This window comes from Neophocaena asiaeorientalis, unplaced genomic scaffold (genome assembly GCF_003031525.2).
Source record: "Neophocaena asiaeorientalis asiaeorientalis breed wild unplaced genomic scaffold, Neophocaena_asiaeorientalis_V1.1 scaffold508, whole genome shotgun sequence".
NCBI lineage: Eukaryota > Metazoa > Chordata > Mammalia > Artiodactyla > Phocoenidae > Neophocaena > Neophocaena asiaeorientalis.
The window spans coordinates 1,729,592-1,747,755 of NW_020172179.1; the positions used below are offsets into that span (position 1 = coordinate 1,729,592).

The following is an 18,164-nucleotide window of genomic DNA, read 5'->3' on the forward strand; positions in this document are numbered from 1 at the left end:
TTCAATTTTTAAAAACCACTTACTCTGCACGTACTGTAGGCAAGGTACTGTTATTAACTCTGCAGAATATAAAAAGGGGTTTTACAATGAAGTAGAAAAGATTAAGTATGCTAATTATTTTAATACAAGGTTGAACGTGATGGAGATTAGGGAAGAAAATTAAGAACAGATGAGAAGGATCTTAGAAATTTGAACTTTATTCTGAAAGAAAAGAAGTTTGGGGCATGTTAACTTCATTAATACAATTTTATGTTCTTCTCAAATATACTATGTCTAACTTATCCTCTTATTTCTAGAAACTTCTATCGAAAACTATCAATAAACTTGATTGCTATATTCAATACGTATAGTTAATCCCAGCCTGAACGAATGCTCCGAACCCTCCCCCACGTATGGCTGTGGATAAACGACTTGTAAAAAAAAAAAAAAAAAAAAAAAGCCGAGCTCGTAAGTGGGGCCACCTGTGCAGTCCAAAAATTTATTAACAGGGTATTAACAGAGGGATGTTTCCAACTCTACCTAAAAATGAGACCCCCTTCATCAAGCGCTTGTAATCTGCTCTAGGTCTTACACTTCTCATGGAATCAAACGCTTCACCTTTTGGTCAATAACTGCGGTAGCAGTGGGTCACCGGGGGCGGGAACTCGGGACATCAGCGAAACCCCAGGAGCGTGGAGGGCAGAGTTGAAAGGAGGAGCCTCCAGAAATCAGGTGTCCCCAGGACACCCGGAAGGGAAGGGGACAGCAAGTCCCTGGAGAAACAGGTTGGCTAGGCCAGCACCCAGACGCCAGGGGGCCGGGCGGAGGGGAGTGGTCACGCCGAGACAGGAAAACTTTCCGCAAAGCGAAGGGTTGAGTCCACCACTTGGGCCCAGGTGCGGAGCAGGACAATCCCCCAACCCCATGGCCCGGCTAGACCCCGACTCCTTACCGTCCTGCAGGAGCTCCCGGACAGTCGCTGCAGCCGCTCCGGAGCCCAGAGCTGGACGGCCAGGCAGAGCGAGGCCGCCGTCGCCTCCTTCCATGTTGGCAGGTGCCGGGGAGATGGCGTCAGCAGCGGCGCGCCCCGCCCAGGTCATGACGCAGAATCCCGGCGCCGCCAGCTCCGCCCACCCGGCTGTCTTGGGGATTCCGCTCTGCTGCAGCTGGTGGGCTGACCCTGGCTGGGAACGGCGCGGGGCCCAGAATAGGTGGGCGCCGAGGCCCCAGCGCACCAGGGAAGCTGAGGTCGTGGGGCCGGCGCTTTCTCCTGTCTCCCGCCGCGCTCCTGGGGCTGGCGGCGTTCCCTGGGCGGAAGAACAGGTGAGCGCCGGAACGTGGCGGCAGCGCTCACCTCTAAAGCAAGTATTTAACCTGAGAATGGGACCTCTCGATGGAAGCACTAGAAGAGAACGGAGGTTTCTGGTAGCTTCGTGTGCACGCCACAAGCACAGCTGGCGGGCGTTAATAGCTACCCACCTGTATCTATCACAACCCTTGCGTCGCGTTCTTGGGATAAAGGCAGGCGGGAAAAGCTTGGGGAGGAAAGTTGCCAGGGATGAAAGTGGGGAGAATTAGGGAGAGCCGAGAGTCGGTTAAGTAGGAAGACTGAACCAGGAATAGATAAGTGGGACTCAGTCTCTGCTTACCCTCCCATGAGACAGTGACCTTAGGCTTTTTCTACCGCCTAGTTTCAGTCCTGAGCGACGCCAGACTTTTCCTTGTCACAAATTGGTGGATTTTCCATCTCTCAACTAACAGTATTGGAGTTGTAAAATCATCAGGTTAGTTCCCGTTATATCTTCTCCGCTGTTAACATCGTCAGTATTCACCTGTATTTCTCTCACGATAAATACTAGCAAGTTAACAGGTCAACCACACGTGTGCGAGAAGGTTAAGCATTTCTAACGTAAAAAAGAAACGTTAACTTTTCCTTCGTGTACAGTAAGTATGTATGCAGGGAACCTATTTTTCCCAGTGCCAGAGCTAAAGTTTTTCTTGATTCAGCTAACGGATTTTCGAGAATGTGATAGTAGTACTTAGCTGTGCCAAATGCCGTTCGAACATATTAGATGCCTGTAGCAACTCAAGCAAGTATGTCTCACTACACTGCATTATGCTTTCTCTCTGTCACAGAGGTTTTCCCCTAATATACTTTGATTTCAGTCACGGTGTGAATAGGATTGAATGTTCTGAATGGAGGTCTCACAAATTGCCAAGGGCAGTGTGCTGAGATTCACATTAGGTTTCATTATCTATAATACACAAAATTTGACTTCAGTAATTTTTGAATATTAATGATGAATAAGCATTATCTTTGAATTATGGATTGTTTTTCCTTCCCTGGCTTTTACATTGAAAATTTTTAGAAAAGTTACATAATATTCAATGAAGAGTTTTGAGTCTCTACTATATGTACCAGCATGAGTGTACAAACATTAGACTCAATCCCTGTCTTATGCCAGAGGAGCGAATAGGTAGGTAGAAACCCATTTAAACAAACAGTATTACCAGGTGCCTTGGAGGATGTGGATTTGTTTATTTCCAAGCTTGGCTGCCCATTAAAATCACCTGGAGAGCTTTAACAACCACTGATGCTTGCTTGCATCCTATGCCCTGAGATTCACATGTAATTGCTCTGGGGTATGGTTTGGGCATCCTGCTTCCTAAAATCTCACCAGATCATTCTAATGTACAACCAAGATTAAGAACTACTGATTTATTCATTCAGCAAATATGTATTAAGGGAGGCCTTCTTTCTGCCATGTACTGGGACTACAAGAATGAATTAAGTACCACCTGTTGCACATGGATAAATACCTCTGGAGAGGTAGAAATTCAGTTACACAAGGTCAGGGAACAAGTGCACTGGTTACAACAAATTCCCCTTGATACTCTATGGTCTTTTGATCTATTTAGCTGGCTACCATCATACAAACTGGACTTGTCATATTGCTTTTAACTCTGCCTTGCATAATTACTGTTTTTGCATAATTATTTTTAAGCTCTGTACTTGTTGCCTGTTAAACGTTTGTAGAAACAGCTTACTCAATAGGGTGACTCTAGCTCAGTGCTTCAAGATGACCTCCAGTGCTTACAACCTAGATGGAATGTAGACTTTAGATGGGAAATTCCTGAGTGTTCTTCTTCATGCTCCTCCTTGTTACTCAAATGTGGCTTCAGTGGTTTCCAATCGCTATGCACTTTCCCTCTGACGTGGGACATGACAACCAGGAAATGCCCTTCCTGGTACCAAGGGACAAAACCCACTAAATATAGACAACCTGACTCTTGATCAGCAATGCTTTTGAGGAAAGATCTTGATCAAAAGAGGGAAATGTGAAAATAAAGAAAACTTCATTTAAAGTGGAGTCATGAAGCCCTGAAGGGAAAGCTGTCATGTATGCACCACTTGTGGCTGCCTGCATAACCAGCAGGAAGAAGAACAATAACAGTTATTTAACAACAACAACAAAAGAATGAATAAGAGTGAAATTATTCTTGCTAAAGTCACAATGACCTAGTTTCCATTGGACACGTTTTAGTCTTAACTCTTCTGTGATGTTTAAGATGTTTATCCCCTCCCTCCTTCGTAATACTATTCCCTCTCTTTTGAATATCACGTTTCAGATTTATTCCTCACAGCTCCAGAGTTCATCTCTCTGTCTCCTTTACATTCTTTTTTTTTCCCCTTTTACTTAAATGTTGGTGCTTCTAAGGATTTCTACAAGATATGGCATCCATAAGTACTTTGTCCATGTTTTTAGTTTCAACATATTACCTAAAGGTTAAAGACTTATCTCTAGCTTTTTCTTTAGTACCATATCTATATAACCAGTTATGAGGCATCACCACCTGGAAATCCCCTGAGCACCTCAACTTCAGTGTGCCCAAGCGTGGACTCGTTTCCCTCCCAAAGCCTGTTTCTCCTTCTGGTTCTCTGTCTCATTGATTGGAATAGCCATCCGCCCAGTCTCTAAAGCCAGAAGTGTACACATCATCCTAGAATTCTTTCTTAATTACACAATACGTGCTGTCATCAGGTGATTTCCACCTCCTAAATGTCTTGCTAGTTTATTTTTATTTCTAAATAGCTCCTAAATGTGTTCCCTTTCCTCTATCCTCATTCCTGGAGTCCCAGGTCAGATACTCATTACACACGGCTTGGTCTACTACAGTGGCCTCCTTACTGATATTTTACCAACAGCCCTAATCCCTCCATTGAAATCTTTCTGAATCAGAAATCGGACCATGTCATTTCTCTGCTAAAATTTTTCAATTACAACTAGTATACAAGGAGAGACAAACAACTTACACAAAAATATATGCCCATGGAAGTATGTCATTTGCACAAGTTAACATGTTGAGTGCATACGTAAAAATCACCCACAGAGGAGGAAAAATGGCTGAGAACCAAGGCCCTACAGTTTAAAATCTAAAATGTCTTAACCTGGTGTATAGGCCCTCTCATGCCATTTCTAGTCTAGTTACAACTCAAGCAATGCTGAACTGTTGTTAATGGTTCACTGAAAACATCAAGCATTTTCATGCTGCTGTGGCTTTTTACATGTTCTCTGTAACTGGACACTTCCCCATCTCCCATGTAGTGTCAGCTCAAGATTTCCTTCATCCATTATTTTTTTTTTTTTTTTTTTTTTTTTTGCGGTACGCGGGCCTCTCACTGTTGTGGCCTCTCCCGTTGCGGAGCACAGGCTCCGGACGCGCAGGCTCAGCGGCCATGGCTCACGGGCCCAGCTGCTTCGCAGCATGTGGGATCTTCCCGGACCGGGGCACAAACCTGTGTCCCCTGCATTGGCAGGCGAACTCTCAACCACTGCACAACCAGGGAAGCCCCCTTCATCCATTATTGACTTCCCTCACTTCTCTAGACAGTTATTTCTACAGTGCTTAAATTGTGTTTGAGTGTATTAGCATTATTGTGTAAGTTTGTCTAATACATTTTCAAGGACACAGAAAATATATTTTCATCTGTGTTCCCAACATGTAGCAGAAACTTGATATTTGTTGAATGAATAAAAATAAGATCAACCGGGATTCCAAGAAGATTGTCAGAGTCATCAGGATGGGGGATTATGAGTACAGAGACTCTGTGAGGCAGTGAAAATGGGCTCAAGGTTTAATTAAAGGTACCACTTAGTTGACACACCTGCAGGAGATGGAGCGTGAAGGACAAGCCCCAAGTTTCTGACTTGAGTGTGTAGGGATGGATTGTGATGGCATAACCAGGATCTGGAATGCAAGGGAGATGAGACAGGTCTGATTCATGAAAAAGCGACTACCTTTCTTTTGCTTTATACTTTATCTATGTAGGTGGCTTACATCTTTCTAATCATGAACTTTTGTTTAAAAAAATAAGCTAGTAACTCTCTAAATATTAAGTTAAACAGTAACAGTGATAAAGTGATGAACAGTGATCAGTAAAACTAGCTTATCTTATTCCACCTGTACATTCTACCTAAGGAAATTGAAATTATTGGTTTATATTTAGGTTATAACAGTACTTGCAGGATTAGCCAAACAAGAAATTGCATGTGGAGCAATTAGACCTTTCTGAAGTTGGCCCATATATGTTTTTAAGTTGGTAAGGCCAAAATTGGAATATGGAAAGCAGCCAACACTATGAAATGATAGGATTTTAAGTACAGTATAGCAACTATAAAACACAGGAATTACCTAATTTAATCACGTCTCCCTCTTTGGGTATAATAGTGATTTACTATGCAATTATGTGATTACAATTGAGATTTTCATGAAATGATGTTCATGAAACATTTAAATGCTTAAAAATAATAATTAAAGGTTTGTTTGCCTTCTGATTCAAATAAAAAGAATAGGATTTGAGAATAAGAGTAAACATATTCTTATATATGGGGAGATCAGCTCGTTGTTTTGTGACCACCTAGATGGGTGGGATAGGGAGGATGGGAGAGAGGGGATATGGGGATATATGTATACATATAGCTGATTCACTTTGTTATACAGCAGAAACTAACACACCATTGTAAAGCAATTATACTCCAATAAAGATGTTAGATAAATAAATAAATAAACCAGTACATCTTTTGAAATGCTGACTACTTAAAATTGTTCTGTTACTGCCATTTAACTTTCCTGGATAAAACAAGGTATTTCAAAGTGCCAGACATACACAGTACTATATATGAAATGATTCAAATCAAATTTGTTGGTTAATCAATGCCAAACAAAGTAAAATGGAAAATCTAAAAAAGTAACATGGAAAATCGTAATATGTATTCTAGGAAGATATCTTGTGGTTTTCCACATCCTGATCATTTATAAATTTGAGCAGAAAATGTTACAGTAGTGGGTTAAGTATAGAATTCAAAGCTGTTAGTGTTTGACTTGAACAACGGTAATTTGTACAGAATATAAATGTCATAATTGCACAGTGTGCTGAAAACTATCTGTGATTTATAAATAGAGGCAGAATTCAGTAGTATCCTATTCGATACTGTGAAAAGAAGCTAAGAAGATTCCTAGGCCCGCAAAACCTGATGAAAAATACATGTTCTTGGCAATTGAAATTGTAAGAATGATGGGATTCATCAAGTGAAAGTGCCTTTTCTCTACACAAACTGGTTATCTTTTTCAGGTTTGAAACAAATCTGTATTCATGAAGAGTGACTGCATGCAAACCACAACATGTCAAGAAAGAAAAAATGATCCAATAGAAATGCTTCATTCTGGGCAGCTGGTAAAAGTCTGCGCCCCAATGGTGCGATATTCAAAGTAAGTATTGTTAAATGGTTAATGAGCTTAGGTGTGATTTCCTTTTTATGCTCTGACTTCTTGAAAGTAAGACCACCCCACCACATGGGATCTTCAAACGCCTAGCTTTGGGACCAGGGTCCGGGCTTGAGTCCTCATGCTGCCAGCTGCCTGGTATGTGTATGATCTAAGTGGTCAGACAGTATTTGTCTCTTTGAGACTGGCTTATTTCACTGAGCATAATATCCTCAAGGTTCACCCATGTTGTACCATGTATCAGAATTTCCTTTTTTTTTTTGCGATACGCGGGCCCCTCACTGTTGTGACCCCTCTCGCCACGGAGCACAGGCGCCGGACGCGCAGACTCAGCGGCCACAGCCCACGCGGCCCAGCCGCTCCGCGGCATGCGGGACCTTCCCGGACCGGGGCATGAACCCACGTCCCCCGCATCGGCAGGCGGACTCTCAACCACTGCGCCACCAGGGAAGACCCAGAATTTCCTTCCTTGTTAAGGCTGAATAATATTCCATTGTATGTATATACTACATTTTGTTTATCCATTCATCCCAGCTTGAGTTGCTTCCATCTTTTGACTCTTGGGAATAATGCTTCTGTGAACATGGATATATAAATATCTTTTTGAAACCTTGCTTTCATTCTTTGTGGTATATGCCCAGAGGTGGAATTGCTAGGGTCTTTGGCAGAGCAAAAGTTTTCATTTAATGATGAAGTCCATTTTATCCGTTTTTCCTTTTGCAAATTGTGCTTTTGTTGTCAAGTATAAGAAATTTTTATGTAGCTCTAAATATTAAAGATTTTGTCCTATGTTTTTTCTAAAAGTCTTTTAGTTTATAGTTTACATTTAAGTTCATAATTTTTAATTAATTTCTGTCTAAGCGTGAGACTTAGGCTGAGGTTTGTTTGTTTGTTTGTTTGTTTTTGCCTGTGGATGTCTAATTACTCCAGTACTATTTGTTGAAAAGGCTGTCTTTCCACTATTGAATTACTTTTGCATCTTCATCAAAACTCAGTTGAGCATGTTTGTATGGTTCTTTTTCTGTATTCTCTGTTCTAATCCCTTGATCTATGTGTCTGTCCCTCTACCAATACCACAGTCTTGATTACTGCAGCTATATAATGTCCTCAAATTAAGTAAACTTAATAAATCCCACTTTTCTTTTTCAAAATTGTTTTAGCTATTCTAGTTCCTTTGCCTTTCCAAATAACTTTTTAGGATGATCTTTTCTATACCTACAAAAAAATCCTGCTGGATTTTCCATAAGAATTGTATGAAAATGCATATCAATTTGGGGAGAACTGAATTCCCTACTGTGTTGAGTCTCCTCATGAACACGGTATGTCTCTCCATTTATTTAGATCTTCTTTGATTTCTTTCATCAGTGTCGTATAGTTTTCAACGTACATTTTCTGTACATATTTTGTAAGGCTTACACTCCAGTTACTGTACTTTTAATTTCAGTGTCCATGTGTTCATTGCTGGTGTATAGAAGTAAAATTGCTTTTTGTGTGTTGACCTTACATTATGTGAACTTGCTATGTTTACTTATTGGTTCTAGGACATCCCTCTTACAAATTCCTTAGGATTATCTAAGTAGACAATCATGTCATCTGCAAATAGAGATAGTTTTACTTCCTCCTTTCCATCAGATGCCTTTTGTTTCTTTTTCATGCCTTATTGCACTGACTGGAAGTTGCAGCACTGTACTGAGTAAGAGCGATGAGAGCAGACATCTTTCCCTTGTTCTTGATCTGGAGGGAAAGTATTCTTTCACCTATAATTGGGTTGGCCAAAAAGTTCATTTGGGTTTTTCCATAAGATCTTACGGAAAATATATATAAAGATCCTAATATAATAATAAGTGTAGAATTTTTTGTGGATGTTCTTTATCAGGTTGAGAAAGTTCCCTCTATTCCTGTTTTCCTGAGAGGCTTTTTTTTAAAATCATGAATACTGTTTTGTCCAGTGCTCTTTCTGCATCAATTGATACAATCATGTGGTTTTTTTTTTTCTTTAGCCTGTTAATGTGATGGATTACAGTGATTGATTCTGAATATTGAAACTTCTGTTTTAACTAGCTTTTTCTGACACCACCACAGCAGGGGAAGGATGAGAAAGCACCACCTCATTACTCTCAGATGGAGGTAGAAGCCTAGGTTTTCCACTTGGTCTCTTTTGACACCCCGGGGGCACGAGGCTCCTCATTACTGCTGAGCAGGGGTGAGAGTTCCAGCTCCCCATGCAGGGGGTGGCCTGGTAACTGCTGGGCAATGATGAAAGTCCTGGCTCTTCACTAAGCATTCTCTAATACTACTCCCGGAGAAAGGGAGAAGGGCACCTCACTGCTGCAGGGTTGGTGTGGAATTCCAGGCTCCCCAGATGGTCTCCGCTGATACTCTCCTTGTTACTGGCCAGCAGGGATTAAAGTCCCAGCTCCCTACCTGGCCTTCTCTAACACCACCGTGGAGGGGTGTTGGAGAACTTTGTGACAGCTTTGGAACGGTACAAGTGTAAGCTCCCCACTCGACTTTCGCTTGTGGAGGTGAGGGCCACAGTTTTTTCACTGGTGTTGGGCTGGAGTAGAGCCATTATTATTTTAAAGCTTGCTAGGCTGCCCCTTTCTTGGTGCTTTGGCTAGAGAGCAGGCTTTTGCTGGGGCTGTTTTTGTCTGCACCCATTGCTATTTCCAGGTTGCCAGCTTCTTCAGCTTCAAATCTGGGATATTTGAGGCAACGAGAAAACCCAGGGAACTCACCATTGTCGTTCCTTAGGTCCTGCCCGAGGTCACTAGCCTGCCTGCTCTCTTCTCGCCACCTTTCAGAGTTTCCGTACGTTTGTTTTGTATATGATATCCAGAGCTCTTAGTTATACTAAGCAGGAGGGATAGGGAAGAGTACATCTACTGCACTTTCCCATAGGCAGAACTTTTCTCTAATAAATATTAAATATTTAATAATTAACTAAACTAAACTCTGATTATGGTGCTTTCTAAATGCCTAATTAAAGTTTTATATGCTCTCAGGTTGGCTTTTAGAACACTGGTAAGAAAATACAGTTGCGATCTGTGCTATACGCCAATGATAGTTGCTGCTGATTTTATCAGATCTATAAAAGCCAGAGACAGTGAATTTACCACAAACCAAGGTATGTGAAAGCTAGAGTTTGCTGCCTTTGTAAAACTTTAAAAACAAAACAACAAAACTCAACACTCTTGTCTAATCAGAGACAACACAATTCGGAGATTTTATTTTTAAATCTTTCAGTTTCTTATGGTTTTTATAAATTTTTAAAAATATGTTTTTATTCAGTACCTTGTAAACTATGGATAATATATCAAAGTTTTAGTCAGCCCCATTCTCTCACCTAGACTATTGAGTTAGATTCCTATCTCACTGCCTCCAGTCTTATCCCATTTCAAACTACCCTCCAGACAGCCCCAAGTGACCTCTCTAAAATGTAAATTTGATCACTTCTTCCTGCTCACAATCTTCCTTAGAGTTCTCATCACCTAAAAGAGTGGTTCTCAAAGTGTGATTTCCCAGACCAGTTAACATCAGCATTATCTGAAAACTTGTTAGAAATGGAAATTCCAGACTCCACCGCAGGCCTCCTGAATCTGAAACTCTGGGTATGTGTCGGGCAATCTGTTTTAAAAAGCCCTCCAGGTGATTCTGAGCTTGTTAATGATTAAGAGCCACTGACCTAGGGAGTAAAATTCCAGCACGTGTGGACAATATAGAAAGTTCTTCATGATCTGGCCTCTGAATACGTGTTCTGCAGCTTTATCTTCCATTAGTTTCTCTCCATGGCCCACCAACTTTATTCTTCAAAATACTAAGTTATTGGGGCTTCCCTGGTGGCGCAGTTGTTGAGAGTCTGCCTGCTGATGCAGGGGACACGGGAACACTTCTCTACCTAGAATGTCCTTCTTAGTCAGGCCTATCCCCGCATCCCTATCCCCCTGGGAAAGGACAGTTCATGCTTCTTAATGCTCTAAAACTGTGACCAAGGAACTTGCCTAATCACCCTCCATTCATGTCCTGTGTCGAAAGCCCCGGCTTTTTGTTGTACTTAATCCTACTGTACTGTAATTTCCTCCTCACATGCCTGTCTCTCCCACTAGACTGTGGGCTTCTTAAGGGTTGGAATTCTTTCTTGTTGATTTGTATCCTCAGCTTCTAGCACAGCATTGAAAATATATTTGACCAATAAATGGTCGTTAGATTGAAATTTTATAACTCTCTTGCGTTACAAAGGAGAAAGCACCCTACCTACCTCCTCAGGAAAAAGCAAATTCTCCTATCCCTTAGATAATCCTGTAAATCAGTGGATTGCCATAGAAATTCTGAGTCAGTAGAACTAGAGTGATACCCAGAAATCTGCATTTTGGTAAACACCCAGTGAACCTGATACAGGTAGTCCTCAAAAAAAACTTTAGAAAAATTAAAATACATCTATTCAGAATTTATAACACCCAAAGATGAGAAAAATGTGTCCTTTAAAACTTAGGAAAGCTCTGATACATTTGGCTATGTTAAAATTTAGACTGTTATATAAAAAAAAGAGCACAGATATTCTCAAAGACAAATGAAAAACTGGGGAAAATATTTAAATATTTTTGATGTTTATGACAGCAGAGCTAATTTCTTTGTTTTATTTTTTTAATTTAAATAATATGAACAAAGGAGCAACTAAAAGAAAAATTGTACATAGAGAACTACACAAAGAATATGGAGAGAGAGGCTACAAATAAAAAAATCTGCTGTTGGGTACACAGTGTAGGATAAGTTGTAAGGAAATCAGAACTGTCATCCACACTGGTGTATATCTATATTGGTAAACTCTTGAAAGAAGATTTTGTAATGTCTTTCAAAATGTTAGATGCCCGCCCAGGAGTTATACATACTCCTAGGAATTTACTTCATGAATATACTCACAAAAGCATGTATATGGAGTATCTTCATTGCAGCACTGTTTGCAAGAGCCGCAAATGAAAAATAATCTATGGTCCACCCATCACAGTGGAATACGCCACTAAAAAGAGGAAAATAGGTCTGAATACAGGTCCCAGATACATCCGGGGGAAAACACAATATGGATAGCAACGTACATAGAATGTTCACATTTGCTTAAATTTTATAGGTATTCATAAAATTGTTCTAGAATGCAGTAAGCTAATTCCCACCTTTGGGAAAGGGGTCTGTTTGGCAAGAGTGTTGTACTTTTCATTTTATCAAATTTTTTCCTATTTGCATTTGTACCAAATCTAAATTGCATGTAATTTAAAATATTTTAAATTATTTTAATGCTATCTTGTTTGAACAGATGCCTCTTAGGCTAAAAATTGTTACTTTATCCTGTACAGACATTAGAATTTGGTATCTCGTGTGCATGTGTGTGTGTTTCTGTGAATTTTAATGTTGAGCTATTTGTTTTATCAGGTGATTGCCCATTGATTGTTCAGTTTGCTGCTAATGATGCAAGAATTTTGTCTGATGCTGCTCGTATAGTCTGTCCTTATGCGAATGGAATAGACATTAACTGTGGTTGTCCTCAGAGGTAAAGCTCAAAGAAGTTGGAAGAATTTTCAAAAAGATTAGGAAAAACTATGTGAACATGGTAAACTATCATTCTGGTATTCCAAAAATTAAAAAGTAAGGAAAATAGAGATAAAGAACTTGGGCTCTAAATAAGAAGCAAGAAAAAATAAGGAAATATTATTTAGAAACATACATGCAAAGATATTTTCTGATGGCTACAACAATATATAGACCCTTAACAAGTTTTTGTCTCACCTCACCACTAGAATTTTTTTTATGTGTGGATCTGCCTTGAACCTCATCCATAAGTAATTATGTGAGACTGATGTTTATGGCAATCCCTAAAATGTATTTTTACTGCTCTGTCAGACATACTTGCTCTAAACACTATGATTCTATGATTTGGGAGATCACTTGTTTTCTCTTACTTAATTTCAATTATAAGAAAACCTTCTTATAATTACCTTTTCTTCCTATACCATAGTTATTTTGTTGAGTCTGAGTAACTGGGTGTTGATAGGATGTACCTATTTTGACGATAACATCCCTACCTTCCTGGCACTATACTAGATTATCTGTCAATAATTCAAAATGTGTTCAAAGAATAAAATCAAGGTTTTATGTATAGCATAATCCAAATCAGATTAGATATATTTGAATACTCATTAGGAGAGTTCAGTAAGCTGTTTAGTGGTATTGGAATGCTGTAAGCCAAAAATATCTTTCCTCTAAAGATTAATAAAACCTCTTGTTATGTACAATAAACATCAAATTTGGAATTTAAAAAATCTGAAGTAATTGCAGTTACAAATACTTAAATCTGTTTTGGTTGAATGAACTTTAATTTTCTCACTTGCCAGTGAAAACCATTTCCCCTAAGTATTTCTTGATCTGGGAACATGTTTTCCTAATCTCAATACACTTAGAAGTGTTGGATCTATGAATTTTTAAAATCTGGTTCCATTCCAGGTTGCTAGGTAGAGAAATAATAAATGCACTTACTGTGCTTTTAGAATTGTATCTTCTCTTCCAGCTGATGACAATTTATTTGCTGTTGTGTTTACTTTATGAAGGTGGGCATTGGCAGAAGGTTATGGAGCTTGCTTAATAAACAATCCAGAGCTTGTTCGAGACATGGTGAAACAAGTAAGAAATCAAGTGGAAAATCCCAGATTTTCAGTATCTATTAAAATAAGGTAAAGATAATATTTTAATCTACTGACAAGATAGTCCATTACTCAGGAAATAAAAGAATATTCCTTTTGTCTGAAGGTGTGGAGATGTCTACTCTTAGTAAGTAGGCATCTAGTATATGAAAATGTTAAAACAAAACATTTAGTAAATGAATAGATACCATAATTTTTATTTATAATCCAAAACAATTTCTTCTTCGCTTTTTTAAAGAAAAATTAAAATATCCCTTTATTATTAAAAACTCTCTCCCAAGAGAAACAACTTTTTCCATGTACTATTTAATTAACTAATGCTAAGAGACATTCCTGATACCAAGAGTAGAAAATAGGAATGATATTTGCACTAAAATTTCACAGTGAAAAGAAAATAAACTAAAAATTAGTCTTTTGGTGACAGGTTAAAAACAAATCTCAAGATAAATTATTACAATTCTCCCACTTGCGGATTGGAGCATGCACAGCAAATATTAAGATAGCACCTTTCAATGCATCTGTGACAGTACTTTGATGAATCTTTCAGTTATCAAAGCCAAAAGAGAGGAGCACTGGGTAAAAGTTATTTGTCATCCTATTGTTACCGATAGTGAAATAGCTAAATTCAGGGTCTTGAATGGGAACTGATTCCTGAACAAAACCTCACTGACAGCGGCACGTGGTGATAATATGATATAGCATAGCTAAACTAAATAATGTAACAGATGAAATATTTTTCTATTTAGTTCATTGATGTTAGCATTAAGATTTGTGTGCTGTGAAAAGATAGATATGATTTTGAAATTATAGGATCCATGATGACCTTACAAGAACTGTAGATCTTTGTCGAAAGGCTGAAGCGACAGGGGTTTCCTGGATTACAGTCCATGGAAGAACTGTTGAAGAAAGGCATCAGCCAGTTCACTATGAGGCCATTAAAATAATTAAGGAAAATATGTCTATACCTGTAATTGCTAATGGAGACATCAGAAGCTTAAAAGAAGCAGAAAATGTGTGGCATATTACTGGGACAGATGGTAAGAAATAATTACTTTAGGTTTTTTGTTTTTTAATTAGCAGAAAAATTAAAAAGTGGGGGTGGGAGAATAATGTTAATGTGATTTTCATTATTTTTCTTTCATATGGAGCCACATTTTCCTGTTTTACCAATTTAAGCCAAGCAATTTACTAAAATGATGTTAATCCATCTACTTAGAAACAACAGATTATTTTAATTGGGGTAAATTAGTTCAGTTAATTCTCTGCCACCATCTCATCCAGTTAGTGACCACTAGAGCCTATAGAATTCGTGAATCCAAGAGTGGTCATAGGAGCCAAAGAAACCCCAGACTGCTATGCAGTTTCATTATCCCCTTCAACTTTGGCATACCAAGCCCTGTGATACCTATTGCTGGATGAGAGAATGCAGATAAACTTCAAGCAAACCCAATTTATGACAATCCAGATTTACTCTTAAAAAAATCTGGAAAACTAATTTTTTAATGTAGAAGTCTTTAAAATATAAGAAAAAAAGTCTTGTGAGTTCATTTACACTTAATTGGTTTATAAAAAATACCAAAATGAATCCTTTAATAAGAATTAGTCTAATACAAGGGCATTGTGAAACCTTGTAATAATACTTTATTTTTGAATATTCTGTTTGTTTCATTGAGTTTGACCCCATAACCATGAGTTCTTAATGTGTGGACAAACGTGATGTGCTTTAATTTATAGGTGTGATGGTTGCAAGAGGACTCTTAGCCAACCCGGCCATATTTGCTGGATATGAGGAAACCCCACTGAAATGCATCTGGGACTGGGTTGACATTGCTCTTGAACTTGGAACTCCTTATATGTGTTTCCATCAACATTTAATGTACATGATGGAAAAGATAACTTCGAGGCAGGAAAAAAGAATATTTAATGCTTTGTCAAGCACATCAGCAGTCTTAGATTACCTTACAGACCATTATGGGATTGACTGGACTCCCTAAATTATTTTCTGTCTTTAGTGAAACCACCCAGGGTCACATCTTGGTTTTCACTTTGAATCAGTGGCTCTCAAACATTAGTATAAAAACAATGCCCTGACCGAATTTTTAAAACTCATTCTTAGACCATATCCTCAGAGATTCTGATTCAGTAAATCTCTAGGGTAGACCCAAAATTTAGTTTTAAAGAAGACCCCAGGTGGTTCAAACATTGACAAACATTGCTCTGAATCCTATTATGAATTTAAAACTGTAAGAATTTTTTTCTTAAAGGAATCATGTTTTTAACATTTTTAAATAAATAAAACTTTTTATTTTGATACTAAAAGTATGACTCATGGTATCTGTAAGTTAACATTAGGTATGTTTTAAATGAAAATAAGAGAAAAGTGTGAACAAATTCCAACATCTGTATAAAATGAAAAGGAACAAGAAATTCTGTATAGAATTGCATTCAGGGCTTAAATTAAAAGTTCAGATTGGAAAATCAAACTGCTACTTCCTAATTCATGAATTACACACCTCAAGGTATTTCTTTAAATTGTATGTAATAGAAGTTAATTAGATGTGATGTTTTCTATAATTTAAAACTAAGATTCCATGAAATTCTTTAAATGATACTAAATTTGTTACATTTCGAGCCTTCTAAATCTTTAGAAGATTGAGAGCTTGGTAAATATACCTGTATGTAAAATGATGTTAATTTCTGTCCCCCACATCTTAAATATAAAAAAATTTGGTAGCTAATCTGGAGATGATTACACAGTCAGCCCTCGGTGCTAGACCACTTTGTATATGGGACTTGAGCATCCACAAATTTTGGTACCCACAAGAGTCCTAGAACCAGTGCCCCACAGATTCCAAGGGACAGCTGTGTATTTGAAATATTATTTCCTGGAGAACAGTAACCAGGTTTTATTTTTAATTTAAAAACCTAATTTTCATACCCTGTTAATAGTAATGTTATTTTTATGCTTCCCAGCAGTTGATGATAATTTTAACTTTAAAGTTCCATGGTTTAGGGAATTCTCTAGCGATCCAGTGCTTAGGACTCCTTGCTTTCACTGCCAAGGGCGCAGGTTCAATTCCTGGTGGGGGAACTAGGACCCCTGGAAGCTGCGTGGCACAGCCAAAAAAACTAAAAAAAATTTTTTAAATAAAGTTCCATGGTTTGGGGATGTCACTAACAGAATTTTGTTGGTGGTTAATGTGCCACTGCAAGAATTATCTCAGGGACTTCCCTGGTGTCACAGTGGTTAAGAATCTGCCCGCCAATGCAGGGGACATGGGTTCGAGCCCTGGTCCATGGAAGATCCCACATGCCGCGGAGCAACTAAGCCCACGTACCACAACTACTGAGCCTGTGCTCTAGAGCCCGCATGCCGCAGCTACTGAGCCCACACGCCACAACTACTGAAGCCCGCTGGGCTAGAGCCCGTGCTCTGCAACAAGAGAAGCCACTGCAACGAGAAGCAAGTGCACCACACGAAGAGTAGCCCCCGCTTGCTGCAACTAGAGAAGGCCCACAAGACCCAACACAGCCCCCCCCAAAAAAAATTATCTCAGGTTAAGATAAAACAGTTCTGTAATTAAGATATTGGTCTATATTACCAACATAAAAACTGTTATAAGGAGACAATTATCTAAAGCTGCTTAATTCAACAGTTTGGGAATATTAAATAAATCCTTTTTAACATAAGCACTATGTTGCCGTATTTTTTTTTAAGGCACATTCTGTGCTTTCATTTTTCAATTAACGGATCTTTAAAGATAACTGGCTTTTTCATTAAATATGAGTAGTATATTAGCAAATAGGGAGCTATAGTCAAAACGTAGTGATTTTTACGTTTGTAAATTAACTCTGTTACACCAGTGTTCTGAGGACAGCAGCATTATTAAAGTAAGGTGCACAGCCGTTCAAGGAACCAGTGTAGAAAGGCAAGGAGTTCTAAACGCCTTTGATTTTTTTTTTAAGTTCCTTATGGTTAATTTATGTTGTCTTTTTTTCTTTTCTATGTAATCAAGTATACTTGTGGTAAGAGAAAGCACTGATTTAAATGTGTTTTTATATTCAGTAACCACCTCTTGTTTTCACCATTTATTTAATCTTCCCAAAATAATCATCTCCAGGAGAATACTTTTATGTGCATTTCTGATACATTGTTAATATTGGGGGGGAAAATCTTTAAAATTTTGAGTGTTTTCACGCAATTTGAAAACCTGGAAAAGAGTAATTGAAAGAATATACCCATACCCACGTTGTTCTCCTTTCCAGTCAGTCCCCAAGCATCACCCGAAAGTGTACTGCCTCTTCCCAGCGCATGGACGAGAAAACGTCACACGAAGTGTATGTTGGACGCTACCTATCCTCCTATATTCCCCGAACAAAATGCGTCACAACCAGCTTGTTCTGGACAACAAAACTGTGTCTACGGTAAAATACAAACCAGGAAAGGAGTGTTTTAACCACGTTCACTGAGTGTGCAGCACCCTATCTAACCCTCCCGCCCCGGCGCCACTCCTCGCCGCGGACTCCAGCAAGCCCTTTCATAACGTCGGTTAAGCTCACCCCTCCCACGCAAGCCACACTTCATTAGAAATGTTAAGTCCGCTCCCCAGAAGAAGTTGCACTTGGGAACCCAAGCAGCGGATCTGACCCTCTAATCCACCACCAATTAGAAAACAATTATTGCTAATCATCTTGTTCGCACGCCTGCCA

At 38.9% G+C, this 18,164-nt stretch overlaps 2 protein-coding genes across 3 annotated transcripts in view; one reads left to right on the forward strand and one right to left on the reverse strand.

The window, feature by feature from the left end:
* The window catches only part of COG5 (component of oligomeric golgi complex 5), a 269,636-nt gene extending 268,557 nt beyond the window's left edge, over positions 1-1,079 (reverse strand). The window contains exon 1 of the mRNA XM_024761085.1: positions 932-1,079. Within this exon, the coding sequence (XP_024616853.1) occupies positions 932-1,079 (148 nt within the window). The remainder of the gene's footprint in view (positions 1-931) is intronic.
* Positions 1,080-1,130: 51 nt separating this feature from the next.
* On the forward strand, positions 1,131-15,814 carry DUS4L (dihydrouridine synthase 4 like). 2 transcript variants are annotated; one of them, XM_024761039.1, is made up of 8 exons: positions 1,131-1,302; positions 1,671-1,763; positions 6,614-6,750; positions 9,771-9,892; positions 12,190-12,307; positions 13,362-13,484; positions 14,265-14,491; positions 15,189-15,814. In XM_024761039.1, the coding sequence occupies exons 3-8, from the start codon at positions 6,635-6,637 to the stop codon at positions 15,446-15,448; spliced, it is 966 nt and encodes a 321-aa protein (XP_024616807.1). In that variant the 5' UTR covers positions 1,131-1,302; positions 1,671-1,763; positions 6,614-6,634; the 3' UTR covers positions 15,449-15,814. The 2 variants fall into 2 exon arrangements, with proteins under 2 accessions (XP_024616807.1, XP_024616799.1); XM_024761031.1 differs by lacking the exon at positions 1,671-1,763.
* Positions 15,815-18,164: the final 2,350 nt, after the last annotated feature.

Excerpts from the sequence above, each read along its gene's own strand:
- DUS4L (XM_024761039.1), top strand. The coding sequence starts at position 6,635 with ATGAAGAGTGACTGCATGCAAACCACAACATGTCAAGAAAGAAAAAAT. Across the intron at positions 9,893-12,189 it reads TGAATTTACCACAAACCAAG|GTGATTGCCCATTGATTGTT; the intron begins GTATGTGAAAGC and ends TTGTTTTATCAG. Across the intron at positions 12,308-13,361 it reads AACTGTGGTTGTCCTCAGAG|GTGGGCATTGGCAGAAGGTT; the intron begins GTAAAGCTCAAA and ends TACTTTATGAAG.